Source organism: Gymnogyps californianus, chromosome 7, assembly GCF_018139145.2.
Source record: "Gymnogyps californianus isolate 813 chromosome 7, ASM1813914v2, whole genome shotgun sequence".
Taxonomy (NCBI): Eukaryota; Metazoa; Chordata; class Aves; order Accipitriformes; family Cathartidae; genus Gymnogyps; species Gymnogyps californianus.
Genome location: NC_059477.1, coordinates 36,167,153 through 36,192,462, shown reverse-complemented (window position 1 = coordinate 36,192,462; position 25,310 = coordinate 36,167,153). Strand labels below are relative to the sequence as shown.

The following is a 25,310-nucleotide window of genomic DNA, read 5'->3' as shown; positions in this document are numbered from 1 at the left end:
CTGATTGCATTTAAAGTCATTTATGGCACAGTGTTTGCCCTTCTAGCAGATGTTAAAGGATTCCCTGCCTCCCCCCTTAAAGGCTACTCCTCCGCAGCATCTAATTATAACCTACACAAAAGATTAACAGATGTTATAATTGTCTTTACTCATTGATTAAATAGTTTCTGCATGATTTGCTCTCTCTTCCCCTCATTGCTGATTTGTGAGGTCTTTCTGGATGAGTCTCATGCATCTGCAATTTGTTAATGGTGGCTGTCTTCAGTTTTTAACTTTTTGGGTTTGTGGTTCAGTCTGAGCAGGTTATAGATGTTCTTCTGGACAATGTGACAGAAACATGTTAAAAATGGGTGCGTGAATACTTGTTTTGATTCCCCACGCTCGTGTTTTTCCTCTTCCTTTTAACCGTTCTGTCTGAAATGTATGTAAAAAGCAGACTAATTTTAACACATAGAAATTGGAGACTGGAGGGGTAAATGCTGAGATTTGCTTAGCAGTAGTTTTGTTCCTGTATTTCAGTTGCCACTTGCAGAGGAAATTAGTGGCTGAGGAATCCAGATTAAGAACAAAATTCCTAGTAGGAGAAAATTTCTAGTAGAACTTTCCTAGTAGGACCATTAGAAAACTTTGCGTTTGCTTGGGGTTTTTTGTGTGGTTCTTTTGTCTTTTCACTTTCTCACAAAATTAAGGTTACTCGATTCTTGAGCTAACTAATCTCTTCTCTGTTGTGTTCCTACATTGAGATGAGGGCTCTTTTCTTGGGTGGATCCATGGTCCTTCTCCTAAAGCGCAACAGTGCCAAGCTTAGCAACTGTTGTTTTATGTTCTTATAAATCTTTTAGCATCTTGAACTAGGTCAGACCAAACAATGTTTCTTTTCAGAGAGGTGAAACATCTTGCACACGTTTTCACTACTGGGGATTTACTTGTACTTAAATGTCCTTCCCTGTTGTTTGGATTCCATATAATGTTTTCCTTACATCTTTCATCGACACAGATGTGAGTCATTGGCAAGTCCGCAAAGATTTCCATGATAGTCTCTGAACGTCCCACAGTTCTACGAAGCTGCATCTGTCATAGGGCCTCAGCCTGAAGTGCTCTGCCTTGCTTAGTTCAGAATTAGTATAAGAAGAAAGCAAAGTCAATGGAGAGCATTTTCTCACACGTTCTCTGACAAAACCTCTGAATGGATTAAAGAAGAGAAACAGATTAAAGGCTTGAGGCTTGAATTATGGGCTTCGTTATTCAAAAGCCATAAAATATTGTGCTGTTCCCCCTGCCCATCCCCCAAATCCTACTCAAACATAAAACTGTTGCCTTCATTCCTAGTCAGAGAAACCACCTCATGTTGAGATTGGGCATAACTTCTCCTATCAAAACCCTTTTTGTATTTTTGGCTACCAAAAATACTCGAGTTCTGTGTGGATGTCTGGGAATATTGACTCAATTAATGCAGATTCATGGATATGTGGGACATCCCGTGTGATTCTGCTTTGTTGATACCGTGTGGAAATACATTCTCTTTACAGTGAACACCATACATAGTGCTGGCTGTGAGATTTTGCAATATAACCTACAGGGCTCTAGGTTTTTATCAGTTTTTAAAGTTGGTCTTTTACTTATAATTCATGAGTTTTATTAGCCTGAATAATAGTCTTTGCAGTGCACAAAAGCATTTGTACGGGGATTCAAGACTGCTCTAGAAACAGAGGTACTTTGTTTGTGGGATTAACAAAGAACACTGTATCCTCCTTGTTTTTAAATGACATCTCAGTGCTCCTGAATACTTCCCATTTATGAGCTGGGGGGAGCAGATTATAGATTCGTAATAAGAAAATTCCAGGGTGCCAACTGTGCTTGAGAAGTATATTTTAATTATACAGACACCTGTCCACTACCAACTTGCAATATTTCATAGAGGTCACTGAACAGCCAGCTGATGGAAATTACTTTGATTCAATACTAACCTGGTCTGAGTTTGAAACACTGATCTAGAGGTGAAAGGCTAAAATCCCAATTACCAATAATCAGATCTATCCAATCCCCATATTATGCTGATGGTAAAAGGCCTAGGTGCTCTTTGCAGTTACATATGAGAAACATTTAGAAATTACTAAAAGTTCAGCTAAATCATTAAGGATTTTTAACATCCACTAGTAGCTGCTACTGAAGGAAAGTATTAAAGTGAAACCTGGTCTAACATTTTAATAAACAGCTCTCTGTTATGTCACTCGCTGTTAGCCCTAACATTTAAGACTAAGATCTTCATCTTTATTATAAGGTTGCACAAGTAAATGAAAGACAGCACCAAATGAACTGAAAAGAAGAGACAACAGTAGCACAATCTACAGTCTCGGGCTGGCCATTCTCCTTGTCTCTCTGCTTGAGAATCTGTAGACTTGTCTTGTATTTAATTATGTGCCTTTCCTAAAACTAATAACTTCCTTCCCTTAAGCTGCAATTCTGTCATGGTGTTATTGATTGGGAATACATCATGATGTTCATAGGAAACCATTTCTGTCATTTATATTTACCAATCTTTAATCAAGTGAATTGCTTTTCTTCTCGATTACCACAAAAATCTTCTGTCACAAGAAAAAGCTTTAAACAGACATTGATAAGAATTTATCGACTAGATGATAGTTTTCAGCACAGCCCTGAAAAAGGAATGGTTCATGAGGTACACAGCCATGGGCAGCATGACAATGCAGAGGCAGGCGTATACCACAAACCCTAGGCAATGTTCTCCTTGCTCTTGGCAGGGAGGTAATCTTTCTGTTTCCCTAGTAAAGCACTAAAGTCTCACTTTCACCCGCTGGCTATTGTCTGTTGTGGAAGCAAGTTATTCTTTACTTGTTTTGCTTATTCCTCTCTACCTGAACTCCAGGTTTGGATCCTGTGCATTACAGGGGGATTCTGAGCTTGGTGCATAGTTCAAGAGCTTATAACTCTGGGGAGCGTATTTGAGACCCCCCCTGAGGTATCTAACTTAACCAGCAGCAGTAGGAGGTTAGATCCCCTTAGCTCCTATCATACTCAGCTGAGATGGGGTGGCTCACCCAGGCATGAGGCAAAGCAGAGGTTAAGATTTAACTCAAAGGATCCTCACCCAAGAAGACAGGAAGGATATGACACTTTCTTGTGGGTTTAGGACACACCCTTGGGTAAGAAGTCCTCTGAAGACCCCACCTGGCTTTCTCCTTTCTTTCCTCTTCCCATTCCTGGAGTCCCATTCAGAGATTCTTTTCTCTCCAGCAGCTCCAGGTAACACCACTGTAAGCCAACAGGCAAAACCAAAGCTGAACAGCACTGAAGGCTGCAGCATCCTGCTTAAGCCCCCCAACTATGACAGGAAAAAAAGGGGCTTGTTCTAAATTTTTTTTTTTTTTTTTTTAATGCTGCTTTAATGCTGCCTGGTTTGCCCTGCAAGGGAGCTGGGTTTAAATCTGTGGAGGGAGTCCAGGATATCTGGCTTGTTGCCTACGTAGCTGCTTTCAGTTGGTTGGTGGCAGACTCTTCTCTGCCTTTTGGTTGGGTTTAATTCTGTTCTAGCTACATTTCTACAATATCAGATTCATTTTGACAGAATAGTCAAGAGGTGAATGAGAACTGCAGTCTTCTACTGCATCGTGCAGAATTTGGAGAAAGAATCATTCTTGTGTTTGGGTGCATAGTGATTTATACATCTGGTAGATAGAGAAAAGTAATGACACAGAGCAGCAGCACTAATAGAAAGTTTCACTGTTAAAGTCTTTGACAAAGAGGAATTATTCTGTAAATGACACTTCTATATACTATATATTATTACCTTCACAGTGTAGCGGAGAAACTGAGACAGCAGAAGTTAGTGAATCAACCTAAACCACCCGCTCAAGAGCAGGAATCCAACTCAAAATATGGGCAAACATGTAGGGCTTACCTGACATGAACCAAGTACGCTTTCTTTCTTCCTTGCTTATGTCCGAAACTGTTTCTTCCTCCCCTCTCCCCCCACCAAATTAATAAACCTTATGCAGAACAAAATACTTAAAAAGGCTACATTTAGTCTCAAAATGCACTTTAAAATTCACAGTGGATCATTTAGAACATGCAAGTGTATTAACGCTTTCCCCTTTTCCCACTAAAAATACTTTTTTTTTCAGCCTAAATTCAAGCTAAACAGTAATATTGAATAACTTTGGTTATTCCAAGACCAGAGGTGCATAAACTATAATCTTAAAAGCTTTATCTAAACCTGCACAGTATTACTTCCAAGAAATAATTTAGGGAAAAAAAAAAATCCCATTTGAGGCATTAACATGAATTCTATAAGAAAAAGTGGAAGAATAATCCTGTGCCAACCCAACTATTGCTACTGCAAGCAAAAATATCTTTCAGATTTTAGTGAATGACAAACTTCTGAAATGTCAATAGTTTTTTTCCTTTTGTGCCACTTTTGGTGGTTTAATGATTTTACTTTGCATTCTAAATTGACAGATGCTTGAGAGAGACTAGAGGATTTTAATAGTATGCCTCCTCTCTTTCTAATATTTTCTGGATATTACTGTATCCATAATCCCAATGTGTCAGATTATTATCTGTGATGGCAGACTGTATATTCTCTCCCATTTCACTTGGTAGAACTGAGTGCAGATGAGTGAAAGACTGGTAGAATGACATAAAACATAGGAGAGTTATGAACCTTTTAAGTAGGAAATTCATGAATGTTTTTTAATTTACATTTTTATTAAGTTTCTGGCAGATGGAAAAATTAGAAATCAGTGTGTGACAGCCAGTCTTCACACTGAGAAACTGGAGTAAGCACTGCCAGCAGCTGACTGCACAGGGGGAAGAATGGAGTGGCTCTATTTTTTTCCCCCCAAAGCAAAAGCCTTTCACTCTAATTGTCTCTAATGTGGATCAACCACTGCAATGTATAAAGAGATACTCTGAGAAGAAAGGGAGAGAGGGCTCTGTTCTTCCCCATCAGGGTCTTCAGACAACTCATTCCTGGCAGCATCCTCACTTTCAGTGTATTTTATTGTACTTCATCCTGCCTTATTTTTTTATATGACAAGTGTTCCTTTGATTCTCTGGGAATCAATCTGTATTGGATTTCACTTTAGGTAATTTCTTCAGATACTCAGCATCATTTCCCCCTCTTTATTTCTTTTCAGCCTATTGTCAATAACATAATGAATTCCTCACTGTCTCTAGTGTTAGTATATGTCCCTCAAACTTGCGTAGATGGTAATTCCTTCCCATTTTAGTCTGCTCTTTGTCATTGTTTGAAACTACTATGAAGGGACTTGTTAATTGTTTCCCACCAAGTCAATACTTTAATTGTCTTTGCTGCTGTTGTCTGAATTCCATCAAGTTTCTCTCTATCCTTTTGGCCCAGAACTGAATTCAGCATGTGAGATGAGATCGCTGTAGAATTGCAGAGAAAAAAGAGGTGAAGGGCTGTTCGGTATGCCAACACTGTTCGGTGTTCTGTCACCATCTGAGGAAATATGGATGAGGACAGAACATCTTTCATTTTTAACGTTTTCATAATAGTTTTCTTGGCCATAAGCTGGAGTTTAATCAATGTGTATCTGTTCCTTTTAATTTTACAGTCTTGATATCCCACAGTCCTACATGCTCTGTTGTGTAAGAATAAAGTGAATTTGAATTGGCTGGGGAAATCTCCCTGGAGTTTTTCCTTATGTATAGGGAATACATCCCACAACAAAACTGAAGGTGGTAGAGCTTTAGTTGTACCCTGTTGCCTTTCTGCTGAGAGCATGAGCATGAAGGAGAGATGTCACTGAATGCATTTGGGAATGCTGGAGCTGAATTCCTTTGAGTCTGATCTTTGGATGATGTTAGGTCGGCTGAAATGAGAGTAGACTTCTTCTAACTTCTGCAAAGGCAGAACAGCCGGGGAGCCAGCTGAAGGATTTTAGTGCCCACCCTTACAGGAGCTAAATTAGTTCTGGCACCTCCAAATTCAGCTCCGGTACCGCATCTCTTTTATGTGTCTTGTCTGTAGCAGTGAACAGAGGTGACCGCAGAGTCCAAGGAACTGCAGCTGTAGTTACAGCTGGCCTAACTGTACAGATTTACAGGACTCAGTGAAGATATTTGCACAGCAAAATGAGTAATATATGAAGAATTTTTCTGATAAAAATATGCACAGTGTCCTGTGTGGGAAGCATCTGGAGCTGCTCAGCCCTAATGAGGCTGCATGTCCTTGCTTCGTTCCTGTGCTACAGTCTATTCTTTCAAAGCAGAGGCTCAGTTCTGGTTTGGCTGGCACTGGAAGACATCAGCGCTGTCTTTCCCCTCTTGTTCTTCCCCAGGGTGGACTTTAGTCATGGTGGGGTGGAGGAGCTATTTTCAGATTATGCAGATAGGAGAGTTGAGCCCTTTCTCTGTTACCCTCTTCCCAGGTCATGGAGGGGTGACATATATTTCACTGTACCTTATCTTCCCTTATTTTTTATAGGACAGAAAGGGATTACAAACTTGATTCAGCTTCTTTTCTGGGCTGTTATTGAACTAATACCTTCGTTATAAAGTTATTGCCTGTAATCTAAGGATAGGCACTGGCCCACTGGGAGTGTCTGTACGGCAAGGTGAAATGTTACCATGTTACAACCCACAAAGGCCCAGATTCATTAGAAACAAATTCTGCAGTCTAGATGTTGAAATATTCCCTCTGATGTAAAGGACTTTGGTTATCTAAGGAGGATGTGTGGAGCTGGGTGCTGAAGATGTTACTAGTTACTGAGGAAATATTTTTGCAATACTTCTCTTATATTGGGAGTTTTCCTTTGAGCCATGTGAACAATTTGAAGTGTTACCCAGTGCTCTGTGGAGTAAAACCAGATGTCTGAACACTATCACTAAGTTAAGATGATTTAAATAATTCCTCATATCCATGAGCTGGAATACATCAGTAAATAAATGATCTTTCATTCCTTTCATCTCTGCTGACAGAGAGGACCAAACTGAGTAGCATTCATTTGGGACACTTCCTCTCACAAAACTTCTTTCATTCACCAAAATGTACTGTTAGAAAATGTTTGTAGCAAAATACTTTATTGTGCACAGACTCCAAAATGAGTGAATGTAAACAAGAGAGGTGATAGTGACAAAAAGCTCCTAAGTATATTCAGTCTCTGGTGTCTGACAGACTTGTGTTCAGATCACGGAGCCATCCTGTGATGGTTGCAGCCATCATCCGTTTTAGCAGTGCAGGTGGAAGGGGTGGAGCGTGCACAAAGAACTGATGATTTTTAGTGGTCCCTCTGGACTATGTTTAGGACAGATGGGTGGGCAGAAGAGATGCTGACTGAAATGCATCTGTCTCAGAGAAGAAGGGATCTTTAGGCACATTTCACAAGCTCCTAGTTCTAGTTTCAAAAATTGAGTTGGCAGTCCACCATTGCTTACAACAGAGACTTACAGGTCTTACATGTAGCTTTGAAATTCTTGAACTTTCTTGAGTAGTGCCTTGATTTACACCAACGAAAAAAAAATGAGAAGAAAACACAAATCAAACTAAGCAAAATGTAGGAAACTTGAACGTATATTTTAAATTCTTCCCTCCAGTTAGTTGTCTGTCAAGACCGATTCAGATGTTGGATTCAATTGCATGCATTTTTCTGAACGTTGCAACATATTAGATCAATACATATGAATTTGGTATGTTATCTTTATTGGCCTCCTAAACCAGATGATGCCACTGCCTCTGATGAAGATTTGTGATTCAGTGTTTGAAAACTAATGAGATTCCTGTTTGGGTCTCTGCTGCCAGCCAGCCATTTTACCATGAGAAACAACTAGCTCTAATAATGATGTACTAGATTACAGAAGTTGCATCCAGTTGATGCCAGAGGCGTCTTTATTGGGATATAAAGGGGACATTTGTTTTTGAACCTCAAAATCTCCACATAACCCTTTAGGTCTATGAATAGTAACAGTGAAATTTCCTCAGCTCCTGGAGTTCAGCTTCTCCCGGTGCCTGGAACTGGCTGTTCCTGACCTAAGCTCAGCTGTGGTTCCCAAGGGAGACAAATGTGTGTTGAAGCCCCTAGGGGTAGCTGATGCTGTTGCTGTGGTCAGAGCATGCCTTTTGCAGATTAACAGCCTAGATTGCGAAACATTATTGAAAGAGACTCAATGGCTAAAGGAATCTATCTTTACCATATAATAACCTATATCACATAATTTATAATAGTATATAGTAATAAATAATATATAATAATGAGTGGTTAGAAACTCACCCAAGAAATGGGAGCTTTGGATCTAATGTTTTCTTCAGCCTGAATAGCCTCAGTCTTGCTTGGATATCTCTTTCTTGGATACAGGTCTTACAATGTTCAGAAGGATTTGATTTCAGTGCAGGAACTAAGGATACACAAACACCATTGTCATAATCTGTTTTTTATTGATGATAACACTGTAATATATCCTTTTCTTCCATGCTATCCTGACAACAGATTCATGCTTTCTATCTGCTTATCTTCCATCCTTTTTGTCTGAATAATTTTATTGCATGATATGAATGCTTCATATGTCCCATAAAAGCAAACAGGGGAGGGTAATCCTTTGACCTTTCCAGCATTCTTTGCTGTAATTTACTGGCGATTCTTCTCCTCCCTGCGGCATGGCCCTGGAACCCCATGATAAAAATGGACAGCCAATCCAAACAGAAAATGCTGAAAAGGTTAAAGCTTCGATTATGTTAGTCTATAAATGTTCATAGTCTTTTTTTTTTTTTTCCAGAAAGAAAATGAGAGCTGAAAATGGCAATGGATGAATCATGCAAATTACAGAATACGGAAACGATATTGGTTCAACCCGTTCTTGTTAATGCTGAAAGAATCTAATCTTGTGCCCTCTCATTTTATGTCACTGCAACCCACCTTATCCTCTTAAATGAATGCATGCATCCATTTAATTAACCTGGTGAGATACTGAGATATAAATCTTTTAAATGCGTCTCATGCAATTCATCTTGACAGCTGTTGTAGTAATAACATCTTTAATGCCATATTCTTTATTTTCTGATTTATTGAACTTCCTGGTATTATTTTGAGCACACTGATAGGTTTGCTAGATTTAAGCCCTTAATCTTAACTTGTTTAAATCCTAGAAGCAATGCTATAGAAAGCTTTACTGGTTGTTTAGTTTGCTGAATAAATGGAAGATTATCTTGCATGAAGAAAGCATAAATGTATTTTGAAAACTGGTTGAAACAGGGTGGAATTTAGTAGCTGAGACACTTTATTTTAAATGCTGTGTTTCTAGAACATTGTACTAAGAGTCTGTTCTTTGCTGGCAAGCGATCACCAGTCAAAAATTGCATGGGACCATCCTATGTGCTCTGTTGATTCCCTTTCAAGGGATGGGGTAAGGGCAGGAGAGATCCACAGCATTTGCCTCTCAAATTAGTCAACCCTCAGTTTCTTTGTAGACTGCCATGTGTCAGTGTTATTGTACTTAAATAAAATCACAACAAAGATGAGAAGGTTCCTTGTCTAGCCCTGGCCCTCCCCACACTTCCTTGGGGCTGCTTTATCATGGCCTTGTGGATGGCCACTGGACAGTTTTCAACCAGAACTAGAGGACCACTGGATTAGGGAGTGTTTTGGAGCACAAAATAGCTTGCAGGACATGGCTGGCTCTGTGCGCTGCCTGTACAGTTCCAATATCCTTTGGAACAGCTTTAGAGATTGTAAGAAATTCGGGGTGTATCAAATTAATTATCCCACAGGAAAACAAAAAAAGAGAACTAGGAAAGAATCTTTTTCTATTTTCTCACTGACTTGACATTTTTTTTTTAACATAATTTTCCAAAGCCAGTCAGAATATCTAGATATGTAGGCAGAATGGTACAGCAGTGCTGTGTTTGCTGCCTTGTAATTCCCATAGTATTCTACTTATCTAAGCATTTTAGGTTCCTGCATTGGAATTTTTCTGATTTAATTAACTCATTAATGCTGGCACATGGCACATTCTCCTTCCCTCTCTGCAAAAACGCAGCTTGCTTATCTAGATAGCAACCTAATCCAGTGGGTGTGAATGTACAATGTATACATTAGCGCTAACAAACTGCTGACGAGCCTAAGCAAATACCTGGGAGTATTGGGCATTAGGCAGGCAGGCCCTGCTTACAGCATTGCTCTGAAATACACTGGGGGCAAAACAAAAACATTTAGCTAAGTTTCAGGTTGCAGAAATGCCAATGTCGCTGTAGTTTTCTATTTCCCAAGTGTTGAAGTTTGAAACATCAGCTCAAAAGAGCATTTCGGAATTATTTTTCCAATTTATCACTTATAGTGATATCATGACCAGGCTAAATACCATGATGGGGAGAGATAGGGGTGTGGTAATGAAACCATTTTCATGGCTCACTTTTAATCACTAGGCAGAATTTTCTCATCTTTTGTGAAGGTGTGGTTTTCTGCTGTTACTGCTCTGATGGTTTGAACACTCTACCATTTAAAAAAAACCCAAGGGAAATACTTAAAAAGCTTAGTACAAACCTAGAATTTTTGACTGGCCTATGCCTGGGAAGATAAATGCAGTGATTTTATAGAACTGAACGATCTTTGATCTGTTGAATACTCATCAGCTCTTTAATTCTGGAAACTTTTTTTCTTCCAGTTCTGAAAAGGCCCGGACAAACTGTACCGTACTTATTTACCCCTTTTCCTACAAAGACCACAACAAAAGCAACCATACGCAAATTGATATTAGCACCAGAGCCAGCAAAAGAAACACAGCTGGACAATGACAGATTCAATTCAATAAGGTTCTTAGGAAACTGAATCACTCCAGAGATTGGTAATGAGATATAAAATCTTTCACCTTTAGGTCACCTGTTCATTCTAACTAACATTTGCATTGATGACAATCTTTACTTTCTCATAGCTGCTTCCTGACTTATGCTAGTGATATTATTTTCCTTCTCCTTTCATTGCTGAGGGATACCACCAGTTCTGGTTGTTCCCTTTCAGTCTTGAAGTATGGCTGTTGAACAAGCAGGACTAGCAGAGTAGAAAAAAGTGCTTAAAGGTGATCACTGTATAACTTTGGCATCATTCTGTTACCCAACAGTTTGATGTCCACATCACAAAACCAGTCCTCTCGTTTACACCTCAGAAAGACAAGCAGACTGCTGAGAGGGAATACCTTGCTGCCCTACGGGTGTTTTGCCTTCTGGCAGTGTTAAGGTGTGCAAAGCAGAGGGTGGGGAGGCTGCATTATATCTATCCTGAATTTAAACGAAAGGACGCTAGTTTGCAGAGCTGTCATTTTTGTCATGTGTCATAACTGCTAAATTTATACTAATTTGTAAGAGACAGAAAAATAAATACAGTCCATTTCCAGTTACCAAAGAGATATACTGTGTGCTAGTTCCCAGCTGGCATATGTTGGCATAGCTCTGTTGAAATGTAACTGCAGTTTCAAACTGTCTGAAAATATCTTGGAAGCTTATGTAAGGAATATAATGTTACACATTTTCATCAGCTAAAGCAATATACATCAATCATCCTTTGTTACTACTAGAAATGAAGAAGGTATTATAATCCAAGAAATTTCTTGCATAGATTTTAGAGAGTGCTTTTCTATGTTAATCACACCGTTTCTCCAGGGCATAGTTTTAGAGCCATCTCTTGAAGTAATGAACATTCTTGTATTGAGTACTAAAAATACTGCACTTTAGGATATATAATCAAGCTGATGCCTCTGGCTTGCTGGCTTTATGAACAGTAAGGGTATACTGTATTGAAGCAAGATCCCACTTAGGTCTTCCCCCGAGAGTTTTTTCTATGTCCATACAAAATCTTCTTCTCTGAGCTCAATGCAAAACTGAGAAGACAGTAGGCAAACATCTGGGACCTGCATTCTCTTAGACTGATCCCCATACACTTCTTGAGGATACAGGCTTAATTGCCAAGTGCCTCTAACTTCAGTGCCTTCCCCAATATGCTCAGCATAGATGAACTCTATAGTCCCCTAGAGAAGAGTCCTATAGTGGAAAAATTTCTTGCAGTACAAAGAACTGTAAGATGTGCCCCCGAAGATTTGGCAATGTACATATGTGAGTGCAGTATCAGTGAAGACACCATAAATCAGAAGTGACTTTGCAATAGTTCACAGTTCAGCCAAGCTAAATAGGACAGTCAAGGTCTGAATGCTGATCACTGGGGCCTCTCCTGTAAAGATATCGACAAGTAAATTGGTCAGGGAAGGTGGATACATTTCCACAGTCTGTTCTCTTGGTAACACAAAAATAGCATTTCTGATGATTGGGCAAACTGATTCTCAGTGCTTTTACATTTCAAGACTGTTCCATCTGGACGACAATTCTCCTCTGCTGAGCTTCCCGGCAGATGTGTTAGCTCCATTTTGAGTTGTTGTTAGTCTTTTGGTTGGTCTCAGAGGATGAGAGGTTTACCTGGGAGGGTCATTTTTTTCTCTGTGATGAGCGGTATGATGCACAAAAATGACCATTCTGAGATGGAAACTTGTTCTGGTTTTGTTAAGTGCTTCACTCTGATGATCAGTTTTCTTTAAAGGCCTCCTGAGTTGGGTACTTTGAGGCACCAGCATATGTTGGTACAGTTGATGTATTGTATTATGTTGTCTGATAATTACCTTTGATTCAAAACTTTAAGTGGGTTCAGCCTTAGGTTGTTAACTCTTCAGGAGAGATCCGTGACAGCCTGCTAATTGTAACATGCCCAGAGATTTGAGCTTCCATGGTGTGTGTCGGGGAAGGACTGGAGTCTGCAGGTCTGAGGCTGCTTCACCATGAGTAGGTCCATGTGCTGTGCTAGGTGGGGCTACAGTAAATCCACTCCTTGAAGTGCCCAAGGCAGCATAGCATATAAGCTATAGGAATAATTAATAATAATCCTTTCTCCTTTTACTTCTAAACTAGAATTTGGGGTGGTTCCACCAAATACCTGCAGACAGAAACTTCAGGCACTTATTCATATTAAATACTTGACTTTCTACAGGGATAATTGGCTCCAACTGTAGCTCTCACTAGCTCACTCCTAAGTGGTTCTGTGCTTACTGATCAACAAAGACTCCTTCGGTGGAAGTCATGCTCTTCAGGCATGATGAATGCACAGAAGAATGATACAAAGATTACATAAGGTCTTTCTTTTGCTAATTTCTGGCATAATCACAAGAACAGTGTAATACATTGCCTCTGTGTTTGTTCAAATCTATTGTGGTATTTCTTTTGAGACACGATAGCTAATCAGGAAACAATGGTAATTATGTGACAGCACACCACTGAGATTCCTTATTAGCTGAATTAAATAGTATGTGTAGCTTTAGGATTGGTACTACAAAAAGGAAGCAAGGCTTACAGGTAAACCTGGAAAAAAACACAAGGCAGGAATGATCACAGTGCAATAACTGAGATTTTCCTACCATTGTGTGTACGTGTTCTCATTGCATATGTTCTTTAGATGAGTGTGTATAGAGGCTAATTTTTGTCCATTTTGGAGAAAATGGCCTGAATTCTGGTCTTGCATAAGTGTAAACCAGAAGTACAAAACAAGCATAGGAGACACCAGGTGCTGTTTAATAGAAGGCTGAATTTACCACTGGATGGCTTGGTAGCTGGACCAATTATGGTTTCCTCGTGGGAAGTGTTTTGCAAGATCAGTCCCAGTTGTGATACCCACATTGTACCTTATGATCCCAGTCTGCGTGCCTCTGGGAGCCCTCTGAGTTCCAGCTGGCTTTGGAGGCTTAGCCTGGGGCATCCTGCTCTCCTTGCAGGCGGCCTGTGCTTGACCCACATTCAGACTCTTATGTGCCCTCGTGGCAGAGCATTCGGGGACAACTCGAGGAAAGAGTTGCGGTGGTTTTATCTGCTTGATATCTCCACAACGACAGATGGGATCGCTCACAGGTGCATGAGAAGTCAAGTCTATCCATAGGCATGCAAATATATCTGGAGGGCACATGCAAGGCTTCTTTTGGGAATGCCAGCTGCGTTACCCTACAGCCAAGCCCAGTGGTACTCATGCATCACCTGGCTGTTTGGGACTGAAGGTGCTGTTCGCAATAAGTAAAAAGGATCAGAAACAGACAGATTTGTCTTTTGCTTAGTCATGTTTTTCAGTCAAATACAATGAATTTCTCTAGGTTTAGCATTAAGTAGCGCTGTATGAATATCTCAACCTTACTAGAATTATGTTTTTAAATAGGCTTCCACATCAAATCTTGACTAAAAAATGTGGACAAATTCTTGTAGTGAAAGCTCTTTGTCCTTAATGGGAGTTAGCCCAGATTAAGAGATATAGGATGTTGCCCTCTGATACAGCAAATGCAGTTACTATGAGATGCAGGAGAAAATTCCTGTATTTGGTTCTGTATTTATGAGCGTTATCATCTGCCTGCCTTAATTCAGGCTAGATTCTGATTTCTGTTATTATTCTCCTACTTTCTCTAAATCCTGAATAAATTAATTAGCTTTGCCCATGTTCCTGAATCCCACACAATAAATATTGCCTTAAAATACAAGCTAAAACTTTCAAATACATATATCATCAGGAACATTTAGGAAAAGAGAGAGCTGGTAGTTGTTACTTGTAAGCTGTGGCTTGGTTTTAGTAGAAACTACCAGCCAGGAATAACCAGACCCTACAAAACTAGAAAGACTAATTCCCTCTGTGGTAGCTTTACAAGGTGAAGTTCCCTGGCCATTCAGTACAGGCAGAGGGACTGTCTGATTATCACAGCAGAATCTTTGACCTTAAAAACGTAAGGAAAGTGCTGAGGGCATTTGTCTGTCATTAAGGATAATGGGAGTTGAAAGCTTTTAGAACTCTTCAAGATTAGGTCCAAAATTTGTACATCATAGTAGCAGCACAGATGTGCCAACAAGCAGGGCATACTGAGGAGTGCAATTAATGTGAAATGAACTCCTTCCCTCCCCGCCTCCCCCTCCCGGGGCCCAGGTAGTTCATTGGCTCTGCAAATCCAGCTCCCAGCCCAGTTCAAAAAAGACTATGAAAATATGGGGTGCATTGATAAAGACAGTAGTAGCAGATTTTATTTTTTTTTTCTTTGAGAAGTGACCCAAACATATTGGTAATATTTCTGTCTCGAGAGTTTAGCTTTTTTGGCACAGAAAATTTGTTCCTGGAACACAGCCTACTATAGACACAGTCATTAGCTGCTGGGTTATTACAAAGTTAATGATGAAAGACAGAAACTGTTAAGTAGGATATTGAAATGTGCATTTAAATTTTTTTTTTTTTTCAGTGATGCTGGAAACAGTCTGACATTTCTAGTTGATCAAAAGGAAAACAAATAACCTCAGCAATGGAGAGAAAAAGACAGCTACAGAAAAGGGAATTTGGGAAAAGACTTTCTCTGGACAGCAGTCTTGTGGTAAGAATGAATATTTACTGAATTTACTGAATATATCTTCTGTCAGAAAAATAGAGTTATTAAGAGGCAATACTCATAATGATGTACATTTTAAAGGTGTTTCATCACAATATCACAACCTTTTGTAATTTTTAAGATTCTCCAGAGCAAAAGTGCTGGAGGAATTTTACAGCATCCTAAATAGAAACTTGTCATCATATAGAAGCATGCCCCTGAATTCATTGGATTTACACAAGAAAAGAATCCAGACAAATATACCAAACTTGTAATTAAAATCCTACTCAGCCTCTGTGGGATCACTCTGTATTGCTTTATACTTAGTGTATGAGAACTGTAGGTAGCTGAGGTCATCTAATCAGAAATGCTTGTTTTACTATTGAGGATACTAGGAAAAATTTGTTCACCATAGTGAATGTATAAACTACTCTAATATCACCTGAAAGAGAAATGTAAATGCCACATGCTGTAAAATAATTGGTTTTGCTATACATAGGATTTGAATTCATTGAGACTGTATTCCAGATTTATTTTTAGTTAATGTTTTCAAATGATGACTGAGATTAACAAGGAGTTTTTATAGCTGTACTATGGATACATGACCGGAAAATGCTGATAGATGTTGAACAGTTGTGTAAGAGGATAAACACGCCAATGTCAAGTACTCAGCATGCTAGTCTAACAAATACTGAAACAAGCAAAGCTGGGAGAGCCAAGGAAACCCATGCCATCTCTTTGACATTCATAGAGGTTGTCTTCTGAGGAAGAAGGTTGTTCCTGGGTGTTGATAATAGAGCTGCCTATTTTTTTGAGTACTCATATGGCTGGGACTGATGCTAGGAAGTGCTGGAAGCAGGTGGATTTGGCATTGGTAGCTGCAAGGGCTGAGTTCAGGTCACTAATGAACGCCAGTTTGGTTCCTCACACAAAAGCCACAAAATATTAAACTTTGCCCAATGTCACTCATAAATAACAAGTCAAATGATTCATGAAGCAGTACTTGATTAGAGGGAGAAAAGGACAGCAGCAAAGTAACAGGACACTAGAGAATACGCAAGTACTCCCTTCCCAGAATGTACCAGCAGTCATTTGAAGTCCTCATCTCTGATGACTTCTTGAGCAGATATTCTCATCTCCTGTAACATCTCCTTACACACAGGTAGTGACTGTGGGACCCCAGAGCCCTGTTGCCTGCTATGCTGGGTAGCAAGGCCTCATCCATGCCTGTGCTAACCCCATTACCTGAGCTGTCCACAGCCCACTCCGGCCAGCCACTCCTGCCTCACCCGCACTGCGGCTTGCTGTTGAGATTTTCTCCACCAAAAAGGCTACAAAGACCTAGAAAATAGAAACTCTTCTGTCCCATCTCTTTGGCCTGACTTCTGTATCCCCATGCTGTAATGTGTTGCCCTAATTTGTGGTGACCATTTGTCTCAGGTGAATTTAAGGTAATTAGTCTACCTTGAATTTTACACATTATTACAACTATGAAATTTCCTTCATCTTATGCTATACTTGTGTTTTGTTTTGTTTTGTTTTTTCCGCAAAGTAAAAAGCCCACTGACATGCTAAAAGCAGTGAATATGGACTGAGCAGGTTTCAGTCTATCCACTGATGCCTTTCATTCATCTGCTGTGCTCTTTAGCAGGGGTCAGCAGAGCAGTCCCTCCCTCCCAGGTTTCCGCTGCTCTCCAGGCCTTTGAGGACTCTGCTCTTCTCCCTTAGGCCTTACCTAGAAGGTGTGCACTTCTCAGGTAGTGTCAGTTGGCCAGTGAAGAAATGTGCAGAGCACGTTTCAAAAGGGGTCTGTCCTTTTCCTTGGCTTTGAAATGGCACTGCTTCTTATGGTGATGAATTACATCGCTTTATTTTGAAAAATAAAAATAGTTAGAGAGAAATAAAAGTAGTGAAGAGTAATGAGTCCTCCATCAGACTCTGAGATGACCTTAGGACCCTAATGAGAAGCTGTCTAAGCTCCCTCCTGGTCAGGCTTTGCAGCTCAGTGCTCTGATGGTGAGAGGTAGCCATTTCCAGGTTGTTCAGCCTGCAACAAAACTTGCCTTCTCAGCTTGCACACACTCAGCAGGCCACATCATGCTCCCAGCGCTATTGAAACTATTATTTCAGTTGTCTTCTATCTTGTGGGCAGAGAAGGTAGGTTTAGTATGAACTCACAATTTTATCTAATACACTCAGAGGCAAACAAAATCTGGCAGGTTTTGTATGCTCAGAAGTGTGTTTATTCCCAGGGCCAACCTCTGTTGTTAGTTCTAGGCATGCACATGCCTGAAACAGACTCCAGCCTAAATCTTGCAGCTAAAATGTACTGCTGTGATCCAAACAACTGGCCACAAACTATCAATATTTATCTGGCAAAAAGAAGAACACTCATAGAAACTGGGTACTGAAAGCTAAGGGAAATGCTAGCAACTGTGAATTTTGCACAGAGATATTGCTTAGTATGGCAAATCAGTACTGTTTTTCCCTAAATGTTTTCACTGATGTAATGGACTAGATTCAGCCCTAATGCATTAAGATAGACATTTTCTTTTCCCTTGAGGTGACAACATGGTCTGCTGTGTAGATGGGAACAAGGAACTAGGTATTTCTGGCTTCCAGTCCTACCTACTGCTAGTTTGGACTTAATTTATAGTCAAGATAGTGCACTATGCTTAATTCTTACCCTTTCTTATCAGTAGGGGGGGAGCAGAGAGAGAGATTTGCCAATGTCATAGGGAATATTGTGTGTGTAACACCATCAAAAGTGCTTTGTGTAATAATCAGTGCTACCTGCATATTAAAATGCCCGTAAGGACTTAATTAGAGGAGAAACGGAAACTGTGGCTGTATGAGAAGGTGATGCTTTCTCCCTGCTCTTCAACAAGTGGTAAGTAGGGTGGGAGATTGTATGCAGCTGAAAAACAGTCTTCAGGCACTGGCTTGAGGTCAATGAATTTATGCCAATATGTGCCAGCTGAAGATCTGTGGCTGATTAGCCCATATTGGTGCAAAAGTGTTGACGGAAACATGTGAGGGAAAGAAATATTGCAATATTTCAATATTTTGATCATGTAATCCCATCATACCGTCAGGCTGACACACCCAGTTTTAAAACAATGTCTTCTGCTATGCGTGGCGTTTACAGGTTATACTTGCGTGTAGAGTTTCTCAGTGCATACATCTGTTTTCAGTACTTGTATATTACAGGTCAGTGTCTATTGAAGCTTTATATTGAGTAGAATATGTGTAACTAGATTAGAAAGTCATCCATACATTTAATTAGAAACATATGAGCACTGTTCATTGTTTACTGCCAGCTATTATTTCATCAGAAATTGGGAGAGACATTTTGAGATTCAAGTGCCTGCAGCAGCCTGTTAGTAAATCACACCGGATGCCTTGTGACTCCATGAAATTCAACAGGGCAAAACAAAGCACTTCGTGTTCCTCTCTTTTTCCCCAAATTCCTATTCTATCATACCTCCTCTTAATTGTTGCCTTCATATCGTATGTCTGTCTTCATTACCCTTGTATCCACTCTATTTCCAAATTCTATCTGAGCACTGTGTCTTAGTCCAGTCCCCTGCCTGTTCAAGTCCTTACGTCTCTCTTCTCGTATCTCTTCCCAAAGGTTTTGTGTTTAACCTCTCAGGCATTCAGGGCTGGACACTCTGCTTGGAAAATCTGGCCTTGATTTGCTCAAAAACAGCTTCTCCTTGTTTGGTGGAGTCTTCCAGCATTATCGTATCTCAGAAAGAATTCTGATTTCTGTGTGTTTAAAGGAAACATGTTTCTACTTTTGTACTGTGGACCATGAGATACAAATAGGCGTTTCTGATAACATTCCTCACCCTGCCTGGCTGTGCTGCTTTTCCCATCTGCATCAGATTGTAATATTCTTCTGGAATGTTTTTTCCATTATTTAATCTACAAGTATTGCATAGTGATGTTTACAACAAAAAAATTCCCTCTTCCTTCCTCATCTCTTACACGCTGAATATATAGGCTATGATGGTATTTGATGGAAGAGTGAGAAAAGGAAAGAGTTGTTTCTGAAAAAAAAGACATGGCTTCAAACTCCTTAGAATATGGATCTGGGCCTTCAAAATATGAATATAAATTTCATCAGAGTGTTTTGTATTCAGGCCTATCCCATCAAACAATGAGTTTCAGGCTTCAGGTGAGGAGGATCCATTTCAGAAACATCCTTCAAACAACATGCCAGTGAGAAATTTCATAGACATTAAAACACTCTTCCTTACACCACAGGCACAGTAACTGCTTTTTGATCACCTCAGATAAAGGAGAAGAGTTCAGTGTTGTTTCATATACTACTCTACCCCTTTCCAGCTGGTGTCTTGGGGGAATAAGCTTTACAATGAGGGCAAATAAATGTTTTTAAAATTAAAAAATATAAATGCACAAATATGTTCATAGAATGTGCTTCATAGGACGTATTTTTTTTAGTGAGTGATTATGGGCCTCATGAATATTTGAATTAATGCTTTACTGGAAGTTAGTATTTTGAAGCCATGTATTTTAACAAGATTCAGAATCCTACTGCTGTTAAGAAATGCCAGATAATGCAACAGAGGAATCGATACAACTGCCGCCTAGGTCAAAGGGGCATCTTGCTGTTTGCTTCAATGAAATTAGGTCTCTATCAGCCTTTAGTCATAATATCACAGGTATTTTATTCCAGAAATCTCTAGCATAGCCAATGGCTGTTATTGCTCTGTAGGTTTCCAATATTGGCAACAGGTTGGAGATTTTTTTATACACCCAGACACTCATTTACATTTGCAGACAAAGCAGGTAAGCCTGCAGTGACAGTGATGTTTTATAGCTTTATATTCAGGTGAAACAATTACGGAATATTAACTTCATAACAATTCTTACAGGTAATCCAGTGAGATCAGTTAAAGAAAATAATATCTCTGTAATTTCTGCCGGATATTTAAAAACCAAAATGTACCACCCAAGAAGGATATACTTTTTACAGTTTCAACATAATTTTATACTACCTTATTGTTTCATCTGTTGTACAAAGTGATGCTACTGTATTTTGGTTTTATAAAGTTTTCTTCTGCAAATTGATTGCAATCAAAACACCACAACTCTGAAAATCAAACTGGTTTGAGATAGGAGGACTAAAGATCTTGGATTCTTTTTTGGTTCTAAATAACAGATCTCCGTCCCATCATATTGTTGTGTAGTAAAGTAATTAGTAGGAAAGACATTTTAGTAAACATATTTTATCGTATATGTGGTTATAAGATGATAAGATAGACAACAATTGGAGAACAAGGTGGAACTCTATGTCTTTCTGGATTGCTGTGTAAGAAATCAAGATCAAAGCCATTGCTGTTATTGCCACAGTACTTCTGTTTAGAATTAAAATAAGCTGCAAAATTCATAATGTGGATGGAATATATTTATTTGGAATACATTGCTTAGCTGTCACATACCTCCATGTCAGATTGTTTTCTGTTTAGACTGGGATATATGGCTATTAAAAGAGAAACAGATCTTTCTGAAGAACATTCTGCCTTATCATGTGGCTTAAATCCTTTAGGTTTTGTTAAAAAGAACAGCTTTACAAAGCGAAATAGTGTGAATATTTCATGATTTTAAATTTTTTCATGAATAATTTTTTCATGTTAAATCTTTCATTTCAGCATATGTAGTTGAAAATAACTAGTGAATGAAACTAGGTAAAAACAGGATGGAAAGGGATTTTTCTGTATTCTTTCTTCACTTCAGACTGAAATGTATGAAGAAAATTAATATGAAAACACATAGAAAAATAGAAATTGTACTTTAATAAAATCAAAGCACATATTTCCTTAATATGGGTATAATGAAGACGTTTTTGATGTGACAAGGTTTCTTTGGTAATATTTGCAATTTATTATTTGGTATGTGGGGGAAGCAGCTTAGACAAGGAATGCTATTAAAAAAGCTAATGAAAGGATTGATTGTATTTCAGGTTTTCCCTACAGAAGTTCTTCAACAAAAAGAAAAATGGAAAATACCAAGCCCTAAACAGACCCAAAGCCAACCTTTTAAGTAACTTGTGTGGGATGAGGAGAGTGTTAGAACGTATCACTGCCACCAGGGCCACATTGGCTACTCTATTCACTGGGGTGCTCTTTGAAAATAATAAAAGCCCTATCCTTTGCCTGATCCAAACTGTCCAGTTGTCTCCCAGACCCTTTTGATCAGGAAAAAGTCGATGTTTCAAGCTGTGCTCTTTATTTGTGTGGATAAGTCCCAGCCTGGCTACACACATGGTTGGCACTTACAGCTGTGGTGGCATTTAGCTGGGGAGATTTGAGAACAGAATATCTTTTTGAAGCAGCCAGCATTTATCAAAGTAAAAGTTTTTGTTTTATTTAAAATGAGGCTTTTACTTCTGAAAGCAAGCTGTGGTAAAGTGCTTCTCTGGTGGCTCATGAACTGTGCCCTGCTGCTTTCATTCTGGTCACATGCTCCTGTGGGGCTCTGTAGGATTAGCTTTAATGACACCACTTTGTTGTAATAAGGGTAGCAGTGTAATATAATTAATTGTACTGGGGCGTGGGAGTAATACCTTCATCTAGTCTACCTGCGGTTGTATTGGCGTCATGTGCAAAAACACTGAGTTGAATTGGAGACCTTTGAGAAGTGTGCATGTGTTATCTGTGAGTAACGCATGGGGCTGGGAGCCAGGCGTTTGGGGGTTAAAAGTCCAACATCTGTGACCTCTAATCAATTTCTAACTCAGTTTAATAAATTTCTAATTCAGATTTCTCATCAATAAATTGGACGTTATAATAATTTCTTACCTCATAAGTATTCTAAGAATGATCTGTTATTAGCATGTGTCTGCAGCTTGCTTTGATATCTTCAGATGAAAGGTGCCACAGAGAAAGCAACATTATAGTAAAGCTGTGAAGAGTGATGCGCCAGCAAGGCGGGAGGGGAACTCCTCGTATGTGGGAATTAAATTCAGTGAAGAGAATAGCCCTGACTTTTTGCTAGTTGACTGTGACATTCACAATGTGTCTAACATCACTGTGTAACATAACGTAATCCAGCATTTTGAAATGAAAGGTGGCATTAAAAATATTGCCCAGTCAGATGTTGACTAATGTTCTAACGTTTGTAGCCTGATTATTTTCTTTCCACTTAAAACTGCTGCCAAATTCCTTATGAATCTGTAAATATTTTCAATCTGCTCAAAACTTGGATTTTTATTTGTGTGTGAATTTATAACTTCTAGAATTTTATTCAGCTGGATACACTATCAGAAGAAAAGCATGTACCAAGGGCATAATCAGGCACTGCAAAAGCACAGTGCACTGGAAAAGACATGCAGAATGTGAGCCTCGAACAAACAGTTTTCACAGTGCGTTGCAGAGGCAAGCTAAAGCATCCATAATATTCAGTACATACAGTGGGAGTGTAAGTCAAGGACAACAGTTTAATAAAGGTGACAAGTGTGTTGTTTTTTGATGTAGAAGACAATACAGGAAAGAACAGCAATGAAGTACATGTAGTGTTACTAACTTAATAGGTTAATGTTTGCACATTTGTAGGGAAAACCCTAAAATATAGAATTGGCATAAGGACTCAGTAAACTGAATTACTAAGGCAGTATTAGAAAAGTCTATTCCTTATGGCAATGTTGGTATTGGCTGCACTATTCTGCAAATCTGACAGTAAGGACATCTATTCCACAGACTGGGCAAAGGAAGTGCTATCAACTGTCTATATAATAGACAGCCCTGAAATCTGCTTGAAACTTTGTGGAAAAAGAAAATCCCAGTGTGGGTAGAGCGTGTAAAAACCATCCAAACAGAAGAAGAACAGATTGTCTGTTGTGCACACCCAGTGCCTTTAAACACCAGGACTTTGCAAAAACGGAGCTATCTATAAATGTATTGCCAACAGCACATACTTGTCTGCATTTGCATTTTTAATAAAGTGGAAATCAGAACAAGAGCTCTGGTATGTCAGGTATGAGAAAAGACACAAGAAAAGAACCATCTGAATGGGTCAGTTCACAGCAGAAGCTGGGGAGAGGTGAGGAGAAAAGAGAAACCACTGGTGTGGGACAGCAGTGGTTAGGCTTTACTGATATTAGCATATCACTAATGCTAATAATGTGGGAAACGCTGTGGTCTGCATGGGTTTAAGGACATCATGTACCAGCACAGCAGTGCATCTAGGGTACTAGAAGTAGAATCTACATTGGCTTGGATAAAGACAGCATAAAGTCACTAGATTCACCAAGTAAGATGGACGATGGCACTTCCATGTAGCAGTGGTGGAAATGTCTGGTTTGGATTTCATTTGCAGAAGAGAAATTAAAAAATAAAGAAATGTGTAAAGCGCTGGGTGTCCTGGCAGCAGTCAATTACTGTAAGTGCCATTCTTGGGCTCTGGAGCAGCCTGGCAAAACCTAACATGATAACTAAAAAATACAGGGGCTGCGAGTTCAAAAGGACTCAGTGAACCCAGGGAATTACGTTAGAAGAAGTAAGTGTCAGGCCTAATGAGAAGAAATGGCTTTATTAGGTGCCAGTGTCACAGAAAGAACTGAAATCCTTGCTTGGAGTGATACAGATAGTGACCTATTACTTTGATTAAAGCTAGTTTATACCAATAGAAACCAGTGAGCCTTTTCAAGAATTGGAGATGTGGATAAACAGTGAGCAGTAGCTGCATAGCAAGCTAGAGAAGATATTGCTTGAAGAGGGAATAAAAGTAAAAAGCTCATATATAGCATTGAAAAGAAGGAAATGGTGCATGGAGCATGTTGTTTCTGAGCAACAGTTGGACCAATATTCCTGCTGGAAGACGCCTCAATGGTTTATTGATCAAAAGCACTGACACCAACACAGGCAGAAGTGCGCTCCAAGAGAGGAATTATTTACCATTTGTTGCTGCACATCAGAAGTTACATCAATAGGTACATATGGCGACACGGTGACAGCTGAAACAGAACCCAAATCCCTGGAGAGCATGCTCTGACAAACTGCTGGCTTTTGGTTTCTCATGTCTTTGGCACATAAACCTAAAGCAACAAACATGAAACTTGAAGGTTAAAATAAAAGCTTTAAGAGAAATTTCTGTAGCTTATCTGCCCTTGTTCATTGTCACAGAATTTGATGCAAAAGCAGAGGAAAACTAAGAAGTACAGAGAACAGAAAAGATGATTTTACTAGTGCCTGCAAATTAGCTGGCAGATGGACTGAGAAAAAGAGGGCAATAATATTCTATGGCCTTTAAAAAAAGCAGGAAAATCAGTCCATGTTGCTACAGAATCTCAGCAAATTCCCTGTCAGACTTTCAACGTGAAAATATTAAATCCTAAACAATTTCTAAAAAGCTTTTAAAGATACTGATTTGGCTGCAGAGGGGGAACTAAAAATGAAAATGAAGGAAAAAGCAAGACAAATCTCTGCATGTGTTTTGAGAGTTATTCAGGAAGGAAACCTCAGCATGGTACAATACAAAATTTGGGTGCAACAAAAAGAAATGGGTGTCAAATGTTCAAGTTGACAAACTCTAGAGACTGGACTATGAGAAGTTTGTGGTAATTTACAGCTGCAGATAGCAAGGCTTAGAAGAAAGCGGTCATAGATTCATCTCAGTGCAGAGGAGACAACTGTGTGCTGAGAGCTGATTTTTACAGGTTTTCTTCAATATCATCCAGTTAGGGACATATTAAGGAGAAATCTTGCCATGGAGCTATTTGACTCATAGTAGATCTTTATTTTGGATGGAGCCTCACGTCATGATTCAGAGGAGTTTTGATGATTTGCAATGTGCACGCCAGGCTCTGTTCCCCAGGGTCTCCGGGAGTAGCTGGCGGGTGCCTGCCATCTGGTCCACAGCCAGCTCAGCAGCCTCCTGTCCGCTCCTGC

At 39.4% G+C, this 25,310-nt stretch overlaps 1 protein-coding gene across 1 annotated transcript in view; it reads left to right on the top strand.

Moving 5' to 3' along the window:
• NCKAP5 (NCK associated protein 5) overlaps positions 1–25,310 on the top strand; it is a 407,543-nt gene that overhangs the window by 5,664 nt on the left and 376,569 nt on the right. Inside the window, exons 3-4 of the mRNA XM_050899634.1 lie at positions 8,755–8,937; positions 15,271–15,399. Coding sequence (XP_050755591.1) covers positions 15,331–15,399 — 69 coding nt within the window. The 5' untranslated portion in view covers positions 8,755–8,937; positions 15,271–15,330. The remainder of the gene's footprint in view (positions 1–8,754; positions 8,938–15,270; positions 15,400–25,310) is intronic.